At 38.0% G+C, this 27,492-nt stretch overlaps 1 protein-coding gene across 1 annotated transcript; it reads left to right on the top strand.

The window, feature by feature from the left end:
* Window positions 1-749: 749 nt before the first annotated feature.
* On the top strand, window positions 750-27,005 carry actr8 (actin related protein 8). The gene is made up of 13 exons (XM_052017842.1): window positions 750-1,029; window positions 3,279-3,449; window positions 5,003-5,113; window positions 5,473-5,577; window positions 6,371-6,544; window positions 10,536-10,629; window positions 10,974-11,106; window positions 12,255-12,408; window positions 18,401-18,496; window positions 19,071-19,211; window positions 19,419-19,683; window positions 20,458-20,621; window positions 23,285-27,005. Exons 1-13 carry the CDS (start codon window positions 916-918, stop codon window positions 23,426-23,428), a joined length of 1,866 nt encoding a protein of 621 aa, XP_051873802.1. The 5' UTR covers window positions 750-915; the 3' UTR covers window positions 23,429-27,005.
* Window positions 27,006-27,492: the final 487 nt, after the last annotated feature.

Raw genomic sequence — 27,492 nt, 5'->3', positions numbered from 1 at the left:
ATCCTCTTCCATACTTCCATCCAATCTGGTATCATTCACAAACTTGAAATATCATATTTAAGCCCCTCAGCCTTAGATGGATTGTGAATAATAATGGTCCAAGTATAAATCCCTCCAGTACCCCACTAGTTTTAGCCTGCTAAAGTGAGAACAATCCATTTATTCTCACTCTTTGTTTTCCTCTGACAATCAATTCTCTATCAATGTCAATATACTGTATTACCCCTGATTCCATGTGCTCTGATTTTGCTAACCAGTCTGTGAAATGCCTTTCAAAAGTCCAAATACACAACTTCTACTAGTTCCACCTTATATGACTAGTTGTATCCTCAAATACCACAACAAATTATTCAAGCATGATTTTCCTTTCTCTTAAATCCATTTGGCTCTGCTCAATCCTATTATTCTTTACAAAGTGTTCTGTTATTACATCTTTCACAAAGTTTACACAGTATTGTAGACACAGAGCAAGCAACAACATCTCTGCATTGTCTCAAAGATAACTGGCAAATCCTATTTTACTTTTTATCCCTTTCACTTTATTAAATATCATTTCGCACAATGTCCACAGTTACAGTTTGACCCATTGAGGCAGTGCTGCTTCTCGTCATCTTCTGCACTGGGACTTGGAGTTGACAAACCCAGTGACACAGACACAAGCAGCAGCACAGGCTCTGCACGGCGAAAGAGAGGAACTATCACCACAAAATATGCCCAGGGACATACACAGAATAAGCTGCGCCTGAGACACACACACTGACAGGAAGCAACACGGACACAGGAGCTGTAGGACGGACGGAGACAGGAAACACCCGGCGCGGTAGGCGCACTCACCGAATACGGTCCCAACATTTCGGAGAGAGCCGGTGGCCGGTGCCCAGGCGTTGACCCTGCTGCCGGGCCTGGTCGCGAAAAATGACGCAGGTGGAACCGGACAACGGCAAAGAAAAAGAGAAGGAAAAGGAAAAGGAGCAACGCGGGGTGAAGCGGCCTATCGTTCCCGCCGCCATCCCAGAGTCTGTACTCGAGGTGAGTGTAAATGTGGCAAACCTGGTCCTCAGCCACACTGAGCCTTACCTACCCTGGCCTTCAACCGCTCTCACCCCTAGACAGCAGGCCCTTAGCCTTCGACGCCCTGACTGACCCCGAGACACCCTCCACCTTAGCTTTCTAGGCCCCTTAACCTACCCTGACTCAACCTGCAACTTTTGCTCCATTTCCATGCTTCCCTCTCCTGCCTCATCCTCCTTTCCCTCGCTTCCAAAGTTGCCCCTTTTGGTCCATTTAAGCCTTTAGTCATTTTTAATCCTTTCCTCGCTCCAAGGTAGTAGCAAGAGATTTGGCTATGTTGTGGTAACAAACGTGAGGAGGAGGCAGTTGAGCTTTTTCATTGGTTGGCTTCTCTGTGCCAATCCCAGGTGTTTGCTTCCTTCTGTGGGTCAGAATTGCCAGCTTCATTAGTGAGAGTAGCTGAATAGTGGAATTGTAAACAGACCATGCTACTTCTGGGCACTTATTAAAGGAAACTTTAGAAAAATTTGCTCACGAGTGAGACAGAAAGTAGAGAAGAAGCACTGTCCAGCACAAGGAAGATGATTGTGATTGTTGGAGATTCACCTCAGCCTCAGAACATTGCTGAAGTTATTTCTCGGGGCAATGTCCTAGTTCCAAGCACTTTCAGCTGAGCTTCACATGATTACAAGCTGAGAAAGAGGAATAATTGCTTAACGTTGGATAATTATTTTTTTCCAGTTGTCGCTTCTCAAATAATGGAGCAGTTCAGGTCTTTCGGCAACAACCTGGACCACATAGGCTGATGAGTGGCAAACAGCAGTCTGGACTTCCAAATGGTCCTTGATAAGATGCCACATATAAATTTACTCCATGAGATACGAACAATGGGTTACGGATGATATTTAGCATGGATAGAGGATTAAGTTAACAAATGCACAGCAAAGAGTACAGATAAAATATTCATTATCAGTTTGATAAGTGTAACTTATTAGGGTGGCTCAGGGATTAATACTGGGACTTGAGCTATTTTCAATCTGAGCTAAGAAGGAACCAAGTGCAATGTATTCAGGTTTGCTGATGAGATAAATATAGATAGTAAAGTAGGATGTGTGAAGGGCATACAGTGTGTAATCTTAAAGAAGATATAAATGGGTTAAGTAAATGGGCAGACAGATGACAGATGGAGTATAAAGTGGGGAAATTTGAGGATATCCAACTTAGTAAAAAGAATAGAAGTGAGATTTATTTAGATAAAGTTAGAAGATGTCCTTGTGTGAGAGGGATCAAGCTAGTATCTCAGTACAGCAAAGAATTAAAAATGCAGATGGAATGTTGGTCTTTACATGGAGGGTGGAGTACAAAGACACATGAGTCTTACGACATTGCCATCACCAAGTCTTCCGTACCGGCATCCCAAGGGTCGCCGTTGACCAGAAACTCAACTTAACTGGTATACTGTCGCTTGCAACAGGAGGCTGGGTATCCTACAGAGACTCACGCTCTTCCTGATGTGTGAAAATACCCTCCTATCATCCAGTTACATGTGGCTCTAACAACACTCAACAAGCTCCACACTACCCAAGAGGAAATTTTTCACCTGATTGGAGCTCTGAACATTTATTTTATGCACCACTGAGTATCATGTGCTATCTTTAAAGTATGTTGCAAATTTTAAGGCTAGTTCAACAGCATCTCCAAAACCCATCAGCTCAGTGATCTTGAAGGATAAGAGAAGCAAGCATATGAGCATGGGTCCATCTACAGATTCCTTCTCAGCAGCTCACATCCTAACTTGAAAACACATTGCTGTTCCTTTATAGTGATTGGATTAAAGTCTTTGATATCCCAAAAAAAAGCACCATGGGAACACAGGGACTGCAGTGGTTGAAAGGAAGTTAGGGATGGCCATTAAATGCTGATCTTGCCAGGGACACCACATCCTGGAAATGGAAGGAAAATACCAAGTTGTATGGGATGAGTTTTGAAATCACAAAAAATACTTTAAGTTTGAGTTAAGGTATAATTAATCACTTTCTGTTTAGCTTATCTAAGTCAGGAAAGTAGAATCAGAAAGTAAATTTCTAAAAAGGGAACCAAAAATCTGTGGGAAAAATCTTTACCTTTGGGTTAGTAAATTCTTAGAATAATTAACCTGCTAAGTTTAGGGTACTGGAAGGTTGAACTTTTATGTTTATTTTTCATATGAATTATCTTGTACATGATCTTATTATGGATTTTGAGCTGAAATTTTTAATGCTTTGAAGCCAATCCAGAGCAACTTCATTGTGGTTATTCACCCTGGTTCATCTACTCTGAGGATTGGCCGAGCGGCTGATACACTCCCCGTTGGTATACCTCATGTCATCGCCCGAAGACATAAACAACAAGGACAGCCTCGATATGAGGACCCATGGCTTCAAAGGGATGGTCTTAATGTAAGTATTTTGTGTTTCGTCCTTTTTTTATATAATGATGGGGGTTCAGTCTTTTAATCTCCTGCTATTTGGACTGTAGAACTTAGGATAAAACTCAGGAGCAACAACAGCAACTGCATTTATACAGTGTCTTCAGCAGAATGAGATATGCCAAGGCACTTCACAAAAGTATTATCAAACAAAATATTACTCTTGGTTACGGAAGAAGTTTTGAAAAGCATAAGCTAAAGATTGAATATGAAACATGCTTAGAGACTTGGATAAAAAGAGGATGATTAGAGGATAAGAAATTGGAGCAAGAGTAAATTATTTGGTCCCTCAAGTCTGCTCCGCTATTCAACAATATCATGGCTGACTTCTCCGTCATTTTCCTGCCCTATCTCCATTTCCCTTGATTTCTTGAATATCCAGGAATTTATTGATATCTGTTTGTAACCAATTAGTAACTTATCCTTTACAGCCTCTGGGGTAGAAAATTCCAAAGATTTACGACCCTCCAAGTGAAGAAGTTTCTCCTTATTTCAATCCTTTGTTTTGAGAGTGGATCTTCTACCTATCTACCCTGTTAAGCCCACTAAGAATTTTGTTTTTATCAGAGAGGTCAACTTTCAGTTTTTCTAAATTCTAGAGAGTAGGGGCCTATCCTCATGTGACACACCCACCATACAAGGAGCTAGTCTAGTAAATCTTCGCAGCACTCCCTCTGTGGCAAGTCTATCCTTTTTCAGGAAAGTCCTATGTGATTGTAGTAAGACACCTTCATTCTTATATTCAAATCCTCATGCAGTAAGGCTAACAAACCATTTGGCTTTATAATTGCCTGCTCAAGGAAATCCAGCTCTTTGAAACATCAACATTTCCCAACTCTTGCCATTTGAAAGTACTCAGGATTTGGTACTGAAATGGATGACCTCACACTTTTCCACATTTTACTCTATCTGCCACATTGTTGCCCACTCACTTAGCTTGTCTACATTCCCTTTGAGCCTCTTTGCATTCACACCACTATTCTCATTCCCTCTAAGTTTTGTGATACCAGCAACTTGGAAGTGTTACTTTTGATCTGCTCAGCCAAATCATTGAGATAAATTGTGAAAAAAACACCAATCCTTTTGTACCCACTGCTCAAGCCTGCTGACCTAAGAATGATTATTTTATTCTTTCTCTTTATCTCCTGTTAACCAATAGTCAATTAATTTCAGTATATTTCCTCTAATTTAATGTGCTTTAACCTTGTTATCAACCTGTGTGGGAGCTTGAGTTGACTCTGCTCAGTTGTATTATTATTTTTGGTAGTTCCCTGTTTTATTTTGGAGTTGAAGGCATGGCTGGGAATGATGGAGGCCAGATTTGGCGTAATGCATATATCAGGCCAATCTTTATGTGAAAAGACTAATTTCATTTTCACTAAAGAAATTTTTTTTTTACTTTATAATTAACTTAATTGCTGATGCAAAGTTAAGTTTAAAATTAAATAATCCATAAATAAATGTTTTTTTTAAATCAGAAAGTACTGATCAAGATAATCCATAAATAAATTGTTTTTTTTAAAGAAACCAGAAAGTAATGAGCAAAGACTGAATGGCCTTAAAATGGTGGATCAAGCAATATGGTCCAAAAAGATGTCAAATGGTGCAAGACGAATACCAGCTCCACCAGATCAGGTACAGAATTACACTTCACTGGAGTCAAGATTTCACTTATATAATCATTTTGAACTTGAGGAAAGAGGGACATGCGTTTTTAAGAAATGGGATTAATACCTGTATTCCTTAATGGTATTACTTGGGTATGATAAAGAATGACTGGCATTTCAAATGAGCTTTTAGTGATAATTTGACATTTTCCATAGTGTTTAATCTTATAAATTTTGTGCCAACTGGGCATTTGCTTGAATTTTAAAAAGGGTTTAGGAAAAACAACAGCGCGTGGGAGGGCAGGTATGTTTTCGGTTCACATGAATGAATGTGAGAGCTTTCTGAACGGTGGATAACACATATTTAACATGTTATGTTCTTTTCAGGTGAGGGCATATAACAAACAGATGAGACCAGCAGTTTTGGATGCTAATTCTGGGGTCAAATGGACAAACACATCACATCAGCCTGAATTTCTTGTAGGAGAAGAGGTAATACTTTGCTTTATTTGGTAAATAAATCTTTTGTTGATGTGTCATTCCTTGGAGAGGAGAAGGAGAATTATCCCTGGTGTCTTTGTCCACATTTATCCATCAAGCAATAGCACTGAAACAGAGCATGTATTCACCTTCCTAACCTTGTCATGTGTAATGTAAAATACTTTGGGGCATCCTAATGTCACAAATGCTATTTTGTTAAAGTAAGTTCTTTCCTTTATTCATATTTTCTTTCTCAATACATTGAAGTAAATGTTCTTTTGTGGGGCTAACTATCAGCTGCTTTACATCTACTGAGCCAATAGGAAGACTCTGGGCTTCCGTGTTGATAGGCTAACACATTTCATTTCCAACCTTTCTTTGCCTACACTAATATATGATTTGTGTTTGTTAAATTAGTCATTTCAAAGCAACACCAAATCCACAAACTTCATAAGCCTGTGCTGATCTTGGCATTAACTCTTTTTTGTTTAACTAGCCCATTGTGAATCTGTAATATTGACTTTGTTTAACTTTGTCCATAACTTTCCTTCACTAGGGTAAATAAATAATTATTGGGCAATACCAGTAATGGTTTCTCAGAGGTGAGAAGGCCTATTCAAATCATTAGTGCTAATTTGCCACTTTTAATCCATCATGCTAGCCTCCCTTTCATTCTTTGTCAACTTTACTTGAATTTGATGTGCCTAGATTTTATGTTACTTGATAATATACGGTGGCAGATTTATTTCATAGTAAAAAGGTTAAACATGTTATAAAATATTAACACTCAAGTTTCTTCTAATAGGCATTGTATGTAAATCCAACAGACTGCTACAATGTACATTGGCCAATTCGCAGAGGTCAATTTAACATTCATGCGGGACCTGGAGGTTCTCTCACTGCAGTATTGGCTGATCTGGAGACTATATGGACATATGCTATTCAGAAATTCCTAGAAATTCCACGTAAGGATTTAAAGGTTAGTGACTTAACTTCCTTGATTCAAATGGTAAAACTACTGTGTTAATATTTATTCCATAATAGAACATTTCAATTAACGACCACATGATTGACAATGAGAATATTACAAAATTCATTTCTAACTTTAATTTAAAAAAATGTAAACTATGCACTTCCATCACATTTTTTCTCTCTAATTATTTCTGTTGTACAACTAATTCCTGAAAAACATTTACCAGAAATTGTCACATCAAATAAAAACTTCAATGGAACAACAGTATGACTTTATTCATTGCAGAACTTGTTCCATACTTTTTGTTATGAACTGTTCTTTTGTTAATTATTATACCACTTTCAATCATTAGATTCCTAGTAGGTCCAGGGACATAGTAGTTGTGATCTTGGGGCAGAGATTAACATAACGTTAACAATGTATAAGATAAATTTAAATTAAACTGCCAAAAACTTTGATCTCTACTTCCTCCTTCTATAAACTGCATTTTCACATCTCCCCTTTAATATAATCTAATCTATATTTCTTGAACGTTTATTGTCTTAGGTTCTATCATTTTGGAGCTTATTAGCAATTTACAAAAACTTGGGCTTTTGCTTAATAAAAATTGCAGCAAAACCACTTTCTTAGTACAGCCAACTGCCTGTTTATGACTGTTTGAGTAATGGAAATTCCCCTCCTACAGAATTCACAAATCACCATCCAAAAATTTAAGATGCAGAATAAAATTTGCTCTCATTGAATTTATGTGAAAAAGGTAAATAAATAAACACAATTCTCCTTTCCAACTTGCTTTTAGAACATAGAACAGTACAGCGCAGTATGGGCCCTTTGGCCCACGATGTTGTGCTGACCTATATGAACAGCTACTCCTTGATCAATCGAACCCTTCCCTCCTACACAGCACATAACCCTTCCCTCCTACACAGCACAAAACTCTTCATTTTTCTTACATCTATGTGCCAATCTAAGAGTCTTTTAAATTTTCCTATTGTATCAGCCTCTACCACCACCCCCGGCGGTGCATTTCAGGCACCCACTACTCTCTGTGTATAAAAACCTACCTCTGACATCTCCCTAAACTTTCTTCCTCTGATCTTGAACTGATGTCCTCTGGTATTGGCTATTATTGCCCTGGGGAAAAGGTGCTGGCTTTCCACTCTATCTATGCCCCTCATAATCTTATACACCTCTATCAAGTTGCCTCTTATCCTGCGTCGCTCCAAAGAGAAAAGCCCTAGCTCGCTTAATCTTTCCTTATAAGACATGTTCTCTAATCCAGGAAGCATCCTGGTAAATCTCCTCTGCACCCTCTCTAAAGCTTCCACATCCTTCCTATAATGAGGTGACCAGAACTGAACACAATACTCTAAGTGTGGTCTAACCAGAGTTTAATAGAACTACAACATTACCTCGCAGCTCTTGAACTCAATCCTCCAACTAATGAAGGCCAGCACACCATACACCTTCTTAACCACCCTACCAACTTGCGCAGCAGCTTTGAGGCATCTGTGGACTTGGTCCCCGAGGTTCCTCTGTTCCTCCGCCACTGACATAAGACTCAGTGGTTTATAATTCCCTGGATTATCCCTATTACTTTTCTTGAACAAGGCAACAGCACTTGCCGTCCTCCAGTCCTCTGGTACCACTCCTGTGGCCAGGGAGGATGCAAAGATCATTGTCAACTCCCCAGTAATCTCTTCCCTCGCTTCCCATAGTAACCTGGGGTATATTGGGTCCAGCCCCAGGGACCTATGTATCCTAATGCTTTTCTTGACCAGTGTGGAGATGACACAGTTTTGCGTTATGGAAAATTACAATACGGACTGTTTTCTAGGGTTGCAAACCCACCGTAACGCAGGGATTGCATGTATGTGATCGTACCCATTTCACCTTTCTTTAACATATGATCATGCCTATTTGAGTAAGTGTGTAGCTCCACAATAAAATGGTTAATTTGCTGCCATTTGCTTTTCAATAGAATTAAGATAGTTAATCATTCACCCTGCAATGCCAGCATTTAATGCTGTAACATGTGAACTTAGTAAGACATGTAAAAAAGACATAAGCCAATCTCTTGAAGGAGATCTTCCATTTAGTACTACAAATATTCAAGCTTCTGAATAAGGATCTTAGTGTTGTACCTTTGGACACTTGTCCCTTTTCAGAATGGGCAGCTCTGAAGTTTCACCAGTGACTAAAGGTTGGGGAAGTACACAGGACCCCATCTACAGTAACTGGAAATTGGTGCCTTTATCTAGCCTAGATACAAGTTACATCATGTGGTCCTAAGTGAGTGTGCAGGAATATAATGCATAGAATTTAAAAATTTATTTCCTTTGTCAAGGCTACTTTATATCAAGATCTTACTATGTGAATACCTGTTACCCCATTTTACTTACAAAACTTTAATGACTGCATTCAAAAATCTCTTCAAAATGTTAAGCATTTTGAGACATCCTGAAAACATGAAAGTGCATGTTTGCTCTTTGTAATTCTCCATCCATTCCTAACAAACATTTTTTTGTTGCAAGAGTTCATGGGCACATAATTGATATTTCTGCTGGCTATCCGAGGGATACGTGTCTTTTATGATGTATCTTAAATGTCATATAATATTTCAATTATGAATTTGCCAGGGACCACTGCATGATTGATTTTTTTTTCAACTCGTGCAGTATTATTCAATGAATGCTCACATTCTAGCTGGGGGTTCAAGACTGATATTTAATGCAGTTTATGGTATGCATTAACAGATTAATCCATGAACCCATTCCTGTACAGATAACCCCTTTGTTAAGGGTGTTCATGTTACAGAAGTTTGCCCTTACAGAATTCATAAATGACCACCCAAAAATTTGAGATACAGAATAAAATTTGCTCTCATGGAACTTATGTGAAAAGAAAAGCAAATAAATCAACAGGAAATTTATTTTTTCCACCCGCATTTCTTTACGCATGCGCAGATAACATGGCTTTGCATTAAAGTAAATTGCAACACAGACCATTTCTAGGGACGCAACCCCCTCCCCATAATGTGGGGTTCACCCGTATTTGAGAGTAAAAAAGTGATAGAAATTACACAAAATTTATCAAGCTTCTTTGGAGGCAAAACTATCATACAATTTATCTTGCATGAGATATTTGCAGTCATACTTGATTTTAGAAAAATTGTAGATGCCAAATTTTATTAAATCAACGGTTAGAACATAGAGCACTGCAGCACAGTAACAGGGCCTTTGGCGCACGATGTCTGCAGCAAACACAATGCAGAGTTAAACTAATTCTCTTCTGCCTGTACGTGATCCATATCCATTCATTCCCTGCACATCCATGTGTCTGCCTAACAGCCTCTTAAATGCCACTATTGTACTGTTCCGCCACTCCCCCGGCAACCTATTCCAGGCACCAGCCATTCTCTGTGTAAGAAAAAAACTTGCCCTGCATATTTCCTTTAAACTTTTCCCCCTCTCATCTTAAATGCATGGCCTCCAGTACTTGACATTTCTCCCCTTGGAAAAAGATGTTGGTTATTAGTAATTTTTTATGCACCTATGCAGTAAATTATGTCAATAGTATATTACTTTTACTCCATGCTGACCGAAGATTCAATGACAGTCATTAATCCAGCATGGACAGAGCTTTAGCATCAGTATTTATAACTGGAAAGTCACGTGAGTGGGCAAAAGCGAAAACAATATTTGCATATGCATTGCAATTTACCAACCAAAGTGTCAATCTAAAATGTATCTCATCGTCCACGAAGACCATTTGAAGTCAAAGTATTGTCTTGAGATTTCTAACTTTAAATTGCCATAGACAGAACTTAATGTTGGAGTTTGCAAATCATTTTGAAACAGAATGTGCTGATTCATTCAACAGTTTTTAACACATAACAGAAACATTTATACAATCTAAAGCTATTTTCCTTTTTTTTTGAACAAAATTATTTGAAAGTTATGGGATTTATTTAATTCTTTTGTATTGAATGTACAAGTATTACAGGTGTATCCTGCTAATCCCAGATATCTACAATAGACAGCATGTTAAAGAATTGGTGAACCTACTGTTGAACAATATAGGATTCTCAGGTAAGGATACTTAAGCTTAATGAGGATCTGTGTCAAAACATTTAACAAAATATATTGTTTCTGCAGGAAAGTAAAGGTTTCACGTATGACCCTTAGAATCAGAAAATTGAATTTTTTTTTCCTTTAATTTCTGTTCATGTATTTTATGTTTTATCGTATATTGATTGTTCTTAATTTTTACGGTTAATTTTTCTGTTTGAAATATTTTTGTATTTTAATCCCTGCTCATTTTTAAGTGAGATAATTAATGTTCAGTAAACAAGAATCAGCAGAATTCTTCTTTTAAAATAATTTTGATTATATACAATTCATGTTATTCTATGCCTTTTTATAATATTTTCCAGGTGTTATTGTCCATCAGGAATCAATCTGTGCTACTTTTGGAAGTGGGTTAAGTAGTGCCTGTGTGGTGGATGTAGGGGAACAGAAGACCAGTGTGTGTTGTGTAGAAGATGGAGTTTCGCATCGAAATACTAGGTCAGGATGTGCCATTTCTTGGGATCTATCTGTATAACTGGTGGAATAACCTGTGTTTTATACCTGAAGAAAAAGACACTCGTAAATGTTTCAACTTCAGTTTTTTTAAAATCACACATTAACTATAGAAAGGAAATTTCTGCAGCCCACATCTGTTAGGTCTCCCTCATTTGGAGTGCAACTCAATTCAACTCAACCCCTATTAATCTGAAGTGTATACCATGATTAATGTATGCCACTTTCTAAACCAATCACCCCATACAGTTTAATGGGGTTGACGTCTGACTTACTGTTTTTGATCATGACTTGTGCTCCTAAAATTCTTCTGACAACAGCACTGCTGAAGCTTGCAGCTTAGTCATAATTGTGTCAATGGATACAGTGTAAATGGTCCCATTTTGCTGCAGTTTTCCAAATGAAATCTTATTCAAAAAACTGCAATAGAAAATGTAAAAAAACCTGAAAGGCCATCGTAGTGTTGGACCATTGACTTGATTGTTGTGATCTGTTCATAGAAGAACACTTAATTTAAGTTTGAAATTACATGTTTGAATGTCTCTTAGCTCTGTACGAGAGGAATTTCTTTGAACTAGATTATTCTGAGCTTGCCTTGAAGGGTGATGATACAGACAATGAACAAAAGTGAACAAGACCTGTGCAAAAGAGCACACTTGTTTTACACTTGTACACGATTGTCCCCATAGACATGTGTTCATGGCTTTCCTTCAACTTATTTTCATTGGGTGGGTTTATATAATTTTTACTGAATGATACCTTTAGCATATCCTCTAGGGTGCTTTATATCTGTATGTCTGATGAATATACGGATATTCATCGGCCATACGGATATAAAGCATGGAGGCAGAAGAAAGTGCAAAATTCTGGTTCTGGAGATAGATTTTAAAGGGGGTCTTGGGGAGGGATGTGGAAGGTTTTAGAAGGGAATTCCAGAGCATATTACTAAGATGACTGAAGATACGGCTGCTAATGTTGGATTGAATGGCAGGATGAACTCTATTTTGAGGCATGTGTTGGTGTACATGAGTTTTTAAATTATGCTTAGATTCTTATTTTAACGTTATACTACAACAAATGTGGATAAAAGTTGATGTGCATGTTGACTAAACTGATTTACCTGTGCCCAACAGACTTCGCTTAGCATATGGAGGATCTGATGTGACCAGATGTTACTTCTGGCTTATGCAGCGATCTGGTTTTCCATACCGAGAATGTCAAGTTTTCAATCGAATGGACTCCCTTCTTCTTCAACAGCTTAAAGAGACATTTTGCCATCTAGACCAGGTCAAACATGCTTTCAGTTTTTTAGTCTGGAAAACTTTAATTTTAGGTTTTGTAACTTTGATTAAAATGATTCTTAAAACTTTAACAAATTATTACAATTTGGGGAAAGGCTCAAAGTTGATATTTAAATTTTGCTTCTTGAAATGAATCACATTTAATTTTCTCATTGCAATTCCATGGATTGAGAAAAGTGCAATCGTTTCTTCATTTTGCTAATTTTCAATGGGACCTCAAACTCCTTTTATACGTCTGAGTTCTATATGCTAGATCCAGAGTTGATACAATCTTTTTCCATGAACATGTTGCCAAAGCACACATAATAAAAGAAAAACAGCAAAGAAATGAAAAGAGGCGAAAGGCCCAGCAAGCAATAACTATAGGGGATTCTATTGATGGGAGAGCAGACAGGCATTTCCGCAGTCGTTCATGTATTGCCTGCCTAGTGTTGGGATCCACGATATCACAGAGTGGCTGCAGAATGTTGTGGTCCATATCAGTGCGGCAACAAAGTTAGATAAAGGGACGAGGTACTGCAGGCAGATTTTAAGAAACTGGGAAAGATTCAGAACCAGGACTTTGAAGGTAATAAGTTCTATATTATTCCCAGTTCTATGTGCCATGGAGTTATAAAATAGGATGGTGTAGATGAATAAATGGCTGGAGAAATGGTATAGGAGGGAGGCCTTTAGATTCTTGAGACATTGAGACCTGTGTTAGGAAAGATGGGAGTTATACAGACCAAACTGTGCCACAATAGGGCCAGGTCTAACATCTTTATGGAAAAATTTGCTAATGCTATTGGGGAGGTTTTAAACTGGCTTGGCTATGAAGCTGAGACAAAAACAAAAAATGTCAGGCAGTATGTGTGGAAAGAGAAATAGAGTTAATGCTTCAGGTCGATGAATCTTTGTCGGAAAATCCTTTTTTTGATTTTTTTTTATTGATGGGAAACTGAGTGTAGAATGAAAGGGGAGGAAAGCAAAGCTGGAAGTGAAGGCAGAAAATTAGTGAGAACTCAGAAGCAGAGCAAATAAAAGTTGGAAAATAAGCATAAAAATAATCTGGCTGTCTTTAATGCAAGGATTATAATAAATAAGGCAGATGAACTGAAGGTGCATATAGATGCGTGGAAATATGATTTTTAAGCACTCACTTGTTTAAAGAGGCACAGAACTGCAAGCTTGTTGTTCCAGATGAAATGGCAAAATTGGTTAAGGAAACAATCACATTGACACATCGCATTTAGTAAAAAGGTACTTGGACAGGTACATGGATATGAAAGGTTTAGAGGGATATGAGCCAAACACGGGCAAATGGGACTCGCTTGGTTGGGAATCTTGGTCAGCATGGACCAGTTGGGCCAAAGGGCCCATTTCTGTGCTATGTGACTCTATGACATTGATGAGAAGGCATGATTCATTAGAGGAATAATCAATTAAGGCTATTTGGATTGAATTAAAGAAAAAAAAGTCAATCGTATGTACAATGGACCTCCAAACAGTCCCAGAAACATAGAAGAGTAAATTTGTAATCAAATTTCTGATTAGTGCAAAAATACTAGGTCAATAAAAAGGAGGGTTTCAATATGCAGTCCAGGTAAAAGATAAAGTATTCCTACACGTTTAGCTGGTATGGAGCAAGCCCGATAAGAAAGGGGGTGGTGGTGGTAGGAGGGAGGTGCAATTTTTGATTTAGTTTTCAGGAATGGAGCTAGGTGAGAGATGGGACTATAAGTAGGAGAGCATTTATGTGGTAGAAATCTTAATTTGGTTAGATTTAGCATAATTGTGGACAGGGAAAATAGGAGTAGAGATTGGAAAAAAAACATAAAAATGCACCATAAGAACTCCTGTAGGTACGTATAGAGGAAAACATAGAATAAATGTGGGACCCTTTCAGAGAGAGACAGCAGAATATATACTGGGGCATAAGGAAATGGAATTAAATGGCTACATTGTGTCTGTCTTCATGGAAGAAATCACAGAAAAGCTATCAGAAATACCAGAGAATGAAGGATCCAAAGAGAATGAAGGATCCAAAGAGAATGAGGAAAAGAGTTTTAGTACAAAGATAGTAGTAGAGATGTTGATGAGACTAAAAACTAATGATTTGCATCTCAGAATTTTGAGAGAGATGGTGAGTGATCTGTTTTTCATCTTGTGGAATTCTATAGATTCTGAAATTATTTCTCTGGGTTGGACTGTTACAAATGTGACACCACTATTTTAGAATGCAGGGAGCAGGAAAACAGAGAACTATTGACCTGTTAGTAAGGAAAATGCTGGAATCTGTAATGAAGGATGTAACAGAACACCTTCAAAAAAATAATATGCCTGAGCACAGTCAGCATTGATTCATGTAAGAAAAATAGTATTTGAATAATCTACTGTAGTTCTTTGAGGACATAACCAGTCGAACATATAAGGGGGATCCAATAGTAGCATATTTGGATTTTCAGAAGGCTTTCCTTAAGTAGGTTTGTAAGCAAGGGTAGAAGCCATGGAGTTGGGAGTAATGTAGTGACGTAAATGAGAATTATTTATTGGACAAAGAGTGGAAATAAATGGATCTTTCTCGAGTTGGCAGTCTTTGAGTAATGAATGCCACAGGGATTGGTGCTGGGACCCCAGCTATTAATGAACTATATCAATGATTTGACTGAGGGGGCCAAATGTCCTATTTTCAAATTTGCTGATGATTCTCAACTAGGTGGGATTGTGTGTAGGGAGAAAGATGCAAAGAGGCTTCAAGGAAGTAGAGACAAACTGAGTAAGTGGGTGAGGACATGGCAGATGCAATATAATGTGGTTATTCACTTGCGTGCACAAAACAGAAAAACATTTTTAAGTGATGAGAGATTGGGTAATGTTGATATTCCATGGGACCTAGGCATTGAAAGCGGAAGTGCAGGAGCAGCAAGTGGTTAGGAAAGCAAATGGTGTGTACGCCTTTATTTTGTGAAGATTTAGTTTTCACAAGTAAAAATATAGGGCTTTGATGAGACCAAATCTAGAGTATTGTGTACAGATTTAGTCAACTTGCCCAAAAAAACAGCATAGAACATGGAGTTTGAACAAAAGGGGAGTAAAGATTTACTAAGTTCTTCTAGGGATTTACATATGAGGAAATAATAGTAAACTAGGTCTATATTTTCTGGAGTTTAGAGGAATGAGAGGTGATCTCATTGAAACTTGTATAATTCTTGCAAGGCTCAATAGGCTGGATACAGAGAGGATATTTCTCCTGGATGAGGAGTCTAGGGCCGGAGATCACAGTCTGAGAATAATGGGTTGGCCATTTAGGACTGAGATGAGGAGAAGATTCTTCATGTGGAGCCTAGTGAATCTGTGGAATTCTATATACCAGAGGGCTATGGAGGCATTGAGTTCATTCAAAACAGACATTGATAGATTTTTGGATATGAAGGGGCTCAGGGGCTATGGGAATAGTGCAGGAAAAGTTGCATTTTAGGCTAATCAAAAAGTAAAAACCTATGGGGTCAAATGAAAGTGGCAGGTTTGATGCAATATTGGCTTTGTGGCAGGAATCGAAGGATAAAGTGTTTCTGTGACTGGAAAGCTGGTACAAGTGGGACTCTACAGGACTCAGTACTTAGTCTTTGGTGAAGAGTTTTACAAGTGACGCACAGACTGGCTCTGTAGTTAACTACTGCAGGAGATAGAAGGTCAGATCAATTGGTCAGAAAGGTGGGAAATGGAATTTAATCCAATTGTGAAGCTTTGCATTTGGGGAAGTGCGACAAGGAGAAGGAATAAAAAAATGACTGGGAGAACTTTGAGGGGTGTAGAGGAAGAGCAGGACCTTACAATATATATAGTCATACAGCACAGAAACAACCCCTTTGGCCCACCATGTCCATGATGACCATCAAGTACTTAGCAGCACATTTACCAGCACTTAGTCAATAGTCTTCTATGCCTTGTGGCAGTTCAGGTGCTCATCCAGATACTTACTAAGTGTTGTGAACGTCTCTGCTTCCACTACCCTTTCAGACAGTGCCTTCCAAACTCCAACCAAATCTCTTCTTCCTTGTACCCCCTCCAAACCTCGTACAGCTTACTTACTCCATACCTTAAACCTATGCTGTCTGGTTATAGACATGAATGCTATGGGGAAACATTTAATACTGTCTACCTTATCTGTATTGCTCAATTATGTATACCTCTTTTGAGGTGCCCCCTTCCCCCTTTCTCCACTTCAAGTAAACCAAGCCCAGCTTATCCAGTCTCTCCTCATAACTGAGACACTCCTTCCCACGTGACATCTGGTGAATTTTCTCTGCACCCTCTCCAATCATGTCCTTTCTATACTGTGGCAACTGAAACTGCACACATTATTCTAAATGTGATATGTTGCCCACATATATTTGTATGTGGACATTATATGCCCACAGATCCATAGTAGCAGAACAGATCAATACAGTAGTTAAAAAGGCAGATGAATTACTTCCCTTTATTAGCCAGTATAGATTATCAGAACAGGGAAAATATGCTAAAACTACATACAGCAGTAGTTAGACTGCAACTTGAGTTCTCATCATTGTGGAAAAGGTAGAAAGCCGAGACTGGAAAATAAAGAAAGGATAAGTTAGGATTGTTTTCTTTAGAAAGAGAAGGCTGATGGGAGATTAGAGAGAGTATTGTGAGAGTAGAGGAAGGACTTGCTTCTATTATCAGAGGAGCTAAAAAGCAGGAGACATACATTTAAATTGGTTAAGGGTTAAAGTGAAGATGAGGAAATATTATATCATCCAGAGTGTGATAGGGATCTGGAACTCACTGCCTGAAGTGGTGGTTGTGGAAGACATCACATTTTAAAGGTACTTGAATAAGGACTTGAAGAGCTGCAATATGTATAGCTGCAGACCAAGAGCAGGAAGATGAGAGTGGGCAAAATGGCTCTTTTTTAATTGTGATTTGCCAAATGGCCTCCTGTGTTGTAAATTTTCTAAGATGACAGTGCCGGGTGTGTGAAAATTTTTCTTAGGGTTGCACTGGGGCAGTGTTGAATCAAGTGGGTGTGGGGTACATTGGAAAATCAGGTTTGCAGAATGTGACTGTGCAAGCTTCAGGAGCTCTATAAATTTCCTTCACTAATTGAAATGGAGAAAAAAAATCAAAGACTTCTACTTAGCTCTGACCACTCCGTTTGTTAATTATTCACTTAATCCACATCATCCAATGTATTTGCACAGAAACCCGGGAAAATATCCTCTTGGGTGGACTATTCTGTTCTCCTAAAATAGCTACAGAAGAAAACTGTACTCATCAAGGTTCACAGATTTGTCATGGGAAATTTCTTTATAATATCCTGAGTTTTTTAAGAGACTCCTTTCACCATGATTTGAGCTGTCTGTAGAAAAGTATCTTAAAATCCTAGTATTCATCTTCATAAATATATTAAAAATTTGCCTGCGTCAGGGATTACATCAGTAAACAGGTTAAATTAGAAGTTTCTCCGATGCATTTTCACATTCACCACACCCAGTATTCAAGATTTGATCATTGTTTTAGGATAAGCTTTTAAGTATTATGATCCTGTCAGTAAACTTACTTATTACAATACGGGAGGAGGCCATTCAGCCCATTTGGTCCATGCCGGTTCTCGGCAGTACCCTTTCGCCTCTCTTATTTCCTTGTAACCCTTTTTTCTCACTTGCTCATCCACTGACCTTTGATACTTTCTGTACCACATACCTACAGTAGGGATGATTTTATAGCAGCCAGTTAACCTATCAGCACACCTTGAGGAGAGGGGGGTGGGGGTGAATGGGAGGAAACTGGAGCAACTGGAGGAAATCTACACTGTCACATGAAGCGTCTGAAAACTACACACTCAGCACTAGAGATCAGAATCAAATACGCTGGAGCTGTGAGGCAGCAGCATGATTGCTGCGCCACTGACTAATGATCTAAATATTATTGCTGGGGGAGTAGCATTTTCCTTTGTTCTGTTCTATTTCACTAAACAGGATATCTCTGGAATTCAAGATCACGAATTCAAGATCCGTCACCCAGATTCTCCAGCTTTGTTATACCAGTTGAAGCTAGGAGATGAAAAGCTACAGGTAACCAAATCTTAGTAACTTGAGCATTTATAAATGCTGAAGAAATTGAGTCTTTTTGTAAAGAAGAATTTAAAATTCAACCTGTGCTCTGGAGTAAAATTACACCACTCAATTTTACACTCTAGATGTATGTCCTTGTTTTCCTTTCATTAGTGTGTTCTGACTGCAGGACCATATTTTTTATTGAGTGACTATTATTTCCACAATAATCTATTTCTGAATTTAAAATAGGACTGCTTTGAAATTGTTTTATTTTGGCTTGTCTAAGAACATAATGGCGTAAAACTATTTAGATTTCTTTCTAAATCCGTGTATTAGATGTGTCATATAAGTTGGAAATTCCCTTCTGAAATTTTGATCCATTGAAGTCAATGGAACCAAATTTCAGAGCCAAAGTACATGTATTTAACAGATGCAACTGAAGATGATTTCCTACCCCATTCATTTTGATTAACCTTTGTGGTTATTGGCCTGTAAGCTTTCATTCACCATGCATATTCAGAACTAAATAAGATGAAATACTTTGAACAGTGAATCGCAGTTAATTTACTATTTGCATACATCCACTTGGTAGGCACCGATGGCCTTGTTTTATCCTGCTACTTTTGGAATAGTGGGACAGAAGATAACGACCTTGCAACACAGATCTCCCGGTGATTCGGAAGATCCGCACGATGAACATTATTTAGTAGCAACCCAGAGTAAACAGGAACAGGTGAGAATTATGCACTTGGCAATAGATAACAGGAATATCTACTTACAGTGCTGCATATCCAGCAAAATAGAACAGAAACTAATTGTTACTGCAAAATAATGTAAATGAGCTGGCTGATTATAATGACCCTGCACTTGTAATTTCTTTGAAATAATTGCATGTATTATAGTTATTGCCAGTTAATTTGTTCCTGCTGGAATTGTCTAGGCTGCTAAAGCTATTGCTGAGAGAAAAGCACTAGCCAAGTACGCAGGATTTGAAGCAGAATCAGGTGCACCGAATTCTGACAGTGCAGAGAAAAGTCATCCTCATGAACTGGAACTTGGAGCTTCTCAGCACGATTGCTTATTGGCAGCGAATGATTCGGAGGATCTACCAGCAGCTCTGATGGCAAGGAAAACAACTGTGTCGCAATTTGAAGGAAAGGCATTGGGCCTTGATAAATCAATATTGCATAGTATTGATTGCTGCGGTAAGAATAATCATGAAATGTAGTGTAATTTCCTAAAAATAAATGATGGAGGTTAATTTAGAAATGATTTTGATGGATATTTCTATTACAGGAAGATTGAACATGGTTAAAGTAAAAGATAATAACATTTTGAGTCTTATGAGTAGGGCCACAGAATATAGGAATAAAGCAGTAATAAGAACTGGACAGTTTTGGGCGTCCCATATATAAAAAGGACACTTAAGTCATAGAGTTTGCACAACGTTCACTAGCCTAATGTTTGGAATGGGAAACTTCAGTTCAGGTGATATACTTGATGTTGTGAGAGTGTAGAATTTCTTTTGAAAAAGCCAGCACCAGCTCACTGGGAAAAATGGCCACCCTTTGCTATGGGGACTTTGATTCTGTGCTTGAGCAAGGAATCATTTAAGTAATTCACAAATGATTTGTAAGCTTGTTTAAAAGTAAGTCTGTAGGTTTAAATGGATGTGTGGTGAATTATATTGATATCTTGCATTTGTCTTAAACCAAACTGTATTATTGAGCAGAAGAACTCTGGTTTCTGCCTGACATGGCAGATTTATGGAGTGCTGTTATTTTCATGAATGTTTAATAACATAATTGAAATTCCTCCTGAGAAATACGGTGATCTAAATTCTGGATTAAATTTGGCCTGTAACTTTTAATGGATTAATTTCACACAAAATGAAATTCTTTTGTATATTTTTGAGTTTGAGATTATTTCAATAATTCATCTGATACAGTGTGAAACAAGAAAATGTGTACACTTTTCAGGTTCTGATGAAACAAAAAAGAAAATGTACAGTTCTATTTTGGTGGTTGGCGGTGGTCTAATGTTTCATGGGGCTCAGGAGTTTTTGCAACACAGAATTTTGAATAAGATGCCACCATCGTTTCGAAGAATTGTGGAGAATGTTGAAGTCATCACAAGACCCAAGGTGAGAAATATATAATCCTTTCCTATGGACTGAAATACCATACACAGTAATAGCTCTGATAATCCTGTATCTGACTGTTCAGAAATCCTGATGGTTCAGCATCTTGTATGCTTCGTCCTTATTATCCACAGACCCACTGTCTGTGGATCTAGAGGCTGGCCATATATTACTGGGAGTGCAGGTCCAGGAGCCACGGGATGGATGTGTGAGCCAGGGTCTGCAGTGCAAGCCCATTTCTGAAGTGTTTTACGTTTGAGCAAGCTGAAGCTCACCAGCTTCTCTTTCTGGCTCTCCCTTTAAACTCATTAGGGCTCTGTTTCCTGCTCCTTTTAAACTGACTGGGTTCACTGGAACATTTATTACATTACTGTATATAAAAAAATGAAATATCTTTCATTGGAGTAATAGTAGTAACATCCAATAATTTAGAAAATGTTTGTCTGGCACCACCAAAGTCCAAGGGTGCTGCATTATCAGAGTTTTACTGTAGTGATGTTAAAAGGTCACTTTTAATATCATTCTGATCTAGATTGCTGACCCTTCAGATGGCCACCAAAGTATATAAATGTAGGGACTAGTGTAGGCTGCTCAGCCCCTTGAACTTGTTCCAACAATTAATGAGACCATGGCTGATCTGATTGTAACCTCCACTCCACATTCCTATTCATTTGGGGTAAATCTGGACTCTTGACCTCACAATCTCCCTTGTCATGGCCTTGCACATTGTTGTCTGCCTGCACTGCACTTTCTCTGTAACTGTAACACTATATTCTGCATTCTGTTACTGCTTTTCCCTTGTATACCTCGATGTACTGATGTGGTGAAATGATCTGTATGGATGGCATGCAAAACAGTGTTTTTCACTGTACCTTGGTACATGTGACAATAATGAACCAATTACTGATTAACCTTTAACCACTTGCTTACAGGAATATATTAGCCTCTGATTTACTTATATTAAAAGAAATGGTTTCCATTCCCCTGTTGAGGAGAGTTCCAAAACTCACAACCCTTTGAGAGGAAAAATAATTGCCTCCTCTCTGTCTTGAATGAGTGCAACAGTAACCCTTTAGTTTGTAAACAGTGACCCCTAGTACCAGATTCTTACGCAAGAAGAGACATCCTCTCCCCCTGCATCTTGTCAATGAATCTTGTATGTTTCATCCGCTCCCCTCTTACTGTTCTAAACTGCAGCAGGTTCAAGCATAGGCTGTCCAACTTTTTCTCATAAGGCAACCTATCTATTCCAGGCGTTAGTCTGATAAACCTTTCCTGAACGGCTTCCAACACATTAACGTCATTCCTTAAATAAGGAAACCAATACTGTACTTAGTACTCCAGATGTGATCTTACCAATGCACTATATACCTGAAGCATAACCTGCCAATTTTTTTATTCATTTCCTGTAGCAACAAATGATAACATTCCTAATTACCTTACACTAGCCTTTTGCAAATTATGCACTCGGATCCCTCTGCAATCTCTTTGCCCACACCATTAACCTATCTGTATCCCTTTGTAGACTCCTTAGAGTCTCTACAAAAAGCTACATTGTTTAACCTACAGTGTCAGAGGCTTCAATGGTTAGTTCAGTTATAGTCCAACAGGATCAATCTATAATTTTTTTTTTACATATGGGGGTCATTTTAACTCCACGGTAAAGGCTTATTACAAATTGGAGGAAATTCATTTCTCACCTTTAGCTTTTTTTTAAAACTCCTTTTCCACCTAAGTCCCTCATTTCAATCTCTTCTGCCATTTTGTGCCTCTCTCTTTTTCTCACTCTCACGTTCCCTCTCTCTTTCTGTCAATATCCACTTCCCAACCTTTTCCCATGCCCTAAATCCAGTTGCTGTTTAAGCTAACACTTGAAAAATGACTGCCTGGGTGAAAAATCTGTTTGCTTCAGGCAGAAACCTATTTCATTTTAACGGATACATACAGGAAAGATTAGTTTTACTGATAGAAGTAAAAGTAGTCACTGTATAAGTTTTATGAAAGAAATATAGATGTTTAGGAATTCAGTTGAATATCCTGAATAGAACTGTGGAGCAATGTATATTTCTGCTCATTCTGTTGGTTATATTTTCTTTGTCATTCACCAGAACTTTAAAGATCCAGTAGAAGTTTCTATTCCTGAATTAGAGAGTATTAGCCATAAGGAGAGGTTGGACATATTTGTATTGCTTTCTCTGGAGTGTTGGAGGTTGAGGGGCAGCCTGATAGTATGTAAAATTATGAGATAAGAGTCATTTTCCCAGGGTGGAAATGTCAAATACTCAAGCACATAGATTTAAGGCAAGAGAGGATATGTTTAAAGGAGATTTGTGAGGAAAGTTTTGTACACAGAGAGCGGTAGGTGTCTGGAATGTGCTGCCAGGGAAGTGGTGGAAGCAGATATGATTATAACATTTAAGAGGCATTTAGACAGACACGTGAACAGTTGGGGATGGAGGGATATAGACTATGTGCAAGCAGATGGAATTAGTTTAAAGTGGCATCATGGTCGGCACAGACATCATGGTCTGAATGGCCTGTCCCTGTGCTGTACTGTTCTATGTTTCTAGAAGACTGAGAAAAGAAGCAAAACATTGTAGCTTTTAATGGCATTTTATTAATCATGAATTAGCTGATACTGACATGTTGTTTCACTTGGTAATTAGGACATGGATCCACGGCTAATAGCATGGAAAGGTGGGGCTGTTCTGGCTTGTCTAGACACAACCCAAGAGCTCTGGATACACCAGCGAGAGTGGCAGCGGTTTGGAGTGCGTATGCTACGAGAGAGAGCGCCATTTGTATGGTGAACTATCCTATTCACGATGAACCTTACAAACTAAAATTACAAATTAATTAAAATAATTACCCACAGCTGACTTTTCAGAAAGCACGGAAATATATCATGATTGCTTTTTTTTCAATTAACCTGTTTGTCGGCAATCTGTTGGGATAAAATTGCTACAGTTGCAAAATCATTTGAGTCTGTTGATATATGTACATTATTTTAGAAATGGAAGAGTAGAGTTTATCCAAATCTGAATATGTTAATAATGAGCAGTTAATGTGCAAATATTTTGTCTTAATTATAAATAAAGTTTTACTACCTCAAATAACTTAAATTTTAGCCATGAAAGGCTTCTGCGAAACAATTTACAGATTATTTTTGTCTAATGTTACTGTGTAGAAGAGTTGATCACTGTTTGCTTGTTTCATTGGCCTTTTAATTTGGCTTTGGCAAGTGAGGGAATTCCTTCCTGTGAATTACCACGATAACAGTTGTGGCTTGTTTTGTGTTTCACCTCTGATCCACTTTTATTTTTACTGAGAGTTTTGCAACTTGTTTCAGCAGAGGTTAAAGCATTAATATTGCAGTTGTAGTGGGTCCACTCAGTTTTGTTTTGAAGTCAATTCACCAGAACTATAATTATGTCTTCATGCAAAAGCATGTTGAAAAGATTTTGTTGGTTACAGAACAACAAGTGCGTTATTAAATTTAGGTGCAGGAACGGGTACTTATCCAGCAGACCACATTTAATATAAATTAATACAGTATTGTTCTCTCTTTTTGTCCCCAGCCAATTCTCTCTACCTCTCTATTCTCACTATCTGCCCACCTTCTGCTCAAGTTTAGGCGTGATCTTGTGCTTGGATCTAAACTTACTATCTGCCAAAAAAATTCTGTGTTTAGTGCACTGACACAGCCAGTACTCTCTGTACACAAACTTTAATTAGTTTCTCACCATTTAAAAATAAATATTTTACTAATTTTCCTGCAAAATGAATACACTCACGTTTTCACATTATACTCCATAAGTCGCCTTCTGGCCCACTTGTTTAACCTTTCAGCATTCCACTATGGAATCGTTGCAGTGTCTTTATAGCTCACTTTCCCAACTTTCTCTGTATCACTAGTATACAGTATGTGGATGCATTAATTCTTTTCATCCAAGTCTTTAATATAATTTATAAGTAGTTGAAGACAGTACTAATTCATGTGGCACCCTATTAATGACAGTCTACCTACCTGAAGTAGACTGTTTCTCCTATCAGTTTCTCTTCTTTAGCCTAACATTTATCCACGGAAATATATTACCCCCAATCGTCAACTACTTACCTTATGAACTCAGTGGGTCAGGCAGCATCTATGGAGTGAAATGGACAGTTGACGTTTTGGGTCGAGAATGACAAAGGGTTTCGACCTGAAACATCAACTGTTCACTTCCCTCTATAGATGCTGCCTGACCCACTAAGTTCCTCCACCACTTTGTTTGTTGCTCCAGATTTCCAGCATCTGCAGTCGCTTGTGTCTCCCACTTGTGATGTTTTTTGAAAATCCAGACACAGATCAATGTGTTCCATCATATCTACTGTAATTACATCCTCAAAAGAAACTTTTATTAAATGTGACATCAAAATTTCCCTGTCCTAAAACCACCTTAATGATGTATTTCAGCAAAATGCTGACAACAGACATAAGCTAACTGATGTGTCATTTCCTATATTCCCACTCTCTTTTAAACTAATGATGTTACAGTCTTCCAACCTATTGAGACTGCTTCACAATCCAAGGGATTTCGGGAGATCACCACTTGTGCATCTACTCTGCAGCCAACTCTTTAAGAAGCCTAGTGTGGAGTCTTATCTGGTTCTGGGGATTTGTCAGCCTATAGTTCTTTTAACTTCTCCAGTGTTCACTCTCTTGCAATATTAAGTATTTCAGCCTTCTTACTCTCATTTGGCCCTTGATTCTCCAATTTTCTGGTACGTCTTTTGTGCCTTCTGCAGTGAAGATAGCCAATGCCTGAAGTGACCTGTGTGTACTTTTGTTGTTTTTCCTTCTTACACGGTTGTAAAATGTTTTCCACATTTTGATGTCCTGCCATCATTTCACCTTCTGTACCACTAGAGGGAGCTAATAAAGCAAAGGATAAAATTTCATCCTGAAACCCAGGAGAGACTCACATTTTTGGTCAGATTGAAAATGATTAATTTCACATCGAGTACCAGAAAAATTAGAAGAAATTGTAACGGTATTCATGGTAATTTGCTCGATTCATTTTAATTAAAGTCTTTATGAAGTTCCTGAATAAATCCAGAAAATTTCAATATACTAAATAGAAAGCAAACTGAACAGCAACTCTATTGTTAAGGTATGTGTGACCTGCATGCAAGAACTTTTATTTGCAATAGGAACCCCAAGATTTGACTAACAGATTTAATTTACATGATTGCAAAAATGTATCCTTTGTGATTTAAATAACCCATTGTTGGTTTGCTGTATCCTTGTTCAAAATAAAAAGGGAGCAAGGATAAACCCAGTTTCTACAGGACAATCAATTTAGCCTTGGGTGGGAAAGTTCTTGTAAACAGTAAAAAGGATTAATGGAAGCCAATAGCAATAGGTCAATAGCGGAGGACACAGATTTAAGGCGATTAGCAAAAGAACCAAAGATGGCATGAGAATTATTTTTATGATGTATGTGTTTAGCATTCTCTGACAAGATGGTGGAGGCAGATTCAAAGATGGCTTTCAAGGGAAATGGACCAAAGGGAATTAGATCATAACTTGACAGAAAAAAAGTCAGAGCCTTGGGAAAAGTGCAGAAGAATTAAACTAGCTGCATTTTTCTTGCAGAGAGCTGGCATGGACTTCTGTGTCGTTACCTTTCTGTGATGAATCCACTTCACATGCTTGTATTGATTTTAATAGGAAAATATATAAATATGTTTTTAAAATAATGGAATATAGATGTGTTTGTATACAGAACCCTGTGACAGCTTACCATATGAGAGGCAAATGGTATGTTGGTCTTAATTGCAGTGGGGTTTGGAGTAAGGAAGACCAAGAAAATCTTGTTGCAATTTGTTACAGTTCTGATGAGACCATGCCTTTTCACTAAATGAGGATAGATTTCCTTTGGAAGTGGAGTAGTTTAGATTCAGTAGATTGATTCTTGGAATGTGCTATGAAGAGCGATTAAGTAGAATGAACCTGTACTCACTAAAGTTTAGAAGAATGAAAGGTGATCTGAAGGTGATTAACAAGCTGTTTTCTCTTGCTGGTGACTAGATCTTGGAGGCCTTTGTCTCGGGATGAATGTCAGCCATTTTGATGAGGAGAAATCTCTGAATGAAGAGGTTGTGAATCTTTAGAATTGTCTACTCAGAAGGTTGAGAATGTTCAGTCATTAACCACATTTAATACTGAATTAGAGATTTTGTTAAAGGAAACTGATGGACAATGAGGTTAAAGCAGGAAAGTGAAGTTGAAGTGACAGGATTTAGGGGCCATGTGACTTACTCCTGCACCCATTTTTGTGTTCTTTTGTCTATAAAGTAATTCAAATGTATGGAATTAAATAATAAAAAATGTGCTTTGTGTTAGATATTTGTTTGAACTTGATTTTTTTTTACATCATACCCATAGCTTCAAAACTTGATCATCTTTCCAAGAAATTTCCTTAAGGCTCATTTTTTTACATAATGATCCTAGGAATGGAATTGAAATCGGAGAACATGCAGGCATAAGTTTACTATTAAAATTTTGTTCTCTAAGTGTTTAATCAAAACATAAAGCAATCTTGGGTGCGGTTTGTAAAGGTGATCTGAAGAGGATTTAACAGGCTGTTTTCTGTTGCTGGTAACTAGATCTAGGGGCCTTTGTCTTGGGATGAATGTTCAGTCATTGACCATATTTAAGACTGAATTAGATATTTTGCTTAAGGAAACTGATAGACAATGAGGTTCAAAAAGGAAACTGAAGTTGAGGTGACAGGATTTTGGTGCTATGTGGCTTACTCCTGTCCCCATTTTTTGTGTTCTATTGTTATCTACAAAGTAATTCAAATGCATGCAATTAAATAGTTAAATG

Source organism: Pristis pectinata, chromosome 6 (assembly GCF_009764475.1).
Source record: "Pristis pectinata isolate sPriPec2 chromosome 6, sPriPec2.1.pri, whole genome shotgun sequence".
Classification (NCBI taxonomy): Eukaryota; Metazoa; Chordata; class Chondrichthyes; order Rhinopristiformes; family Pristidae; genus Pristis; species Pristis pectinata.
The sequence above is the reverse complement of the archived record's forward strand: the minus strand, read 5'-3'. Positions and strand labels throughout refer to the sequence as shown.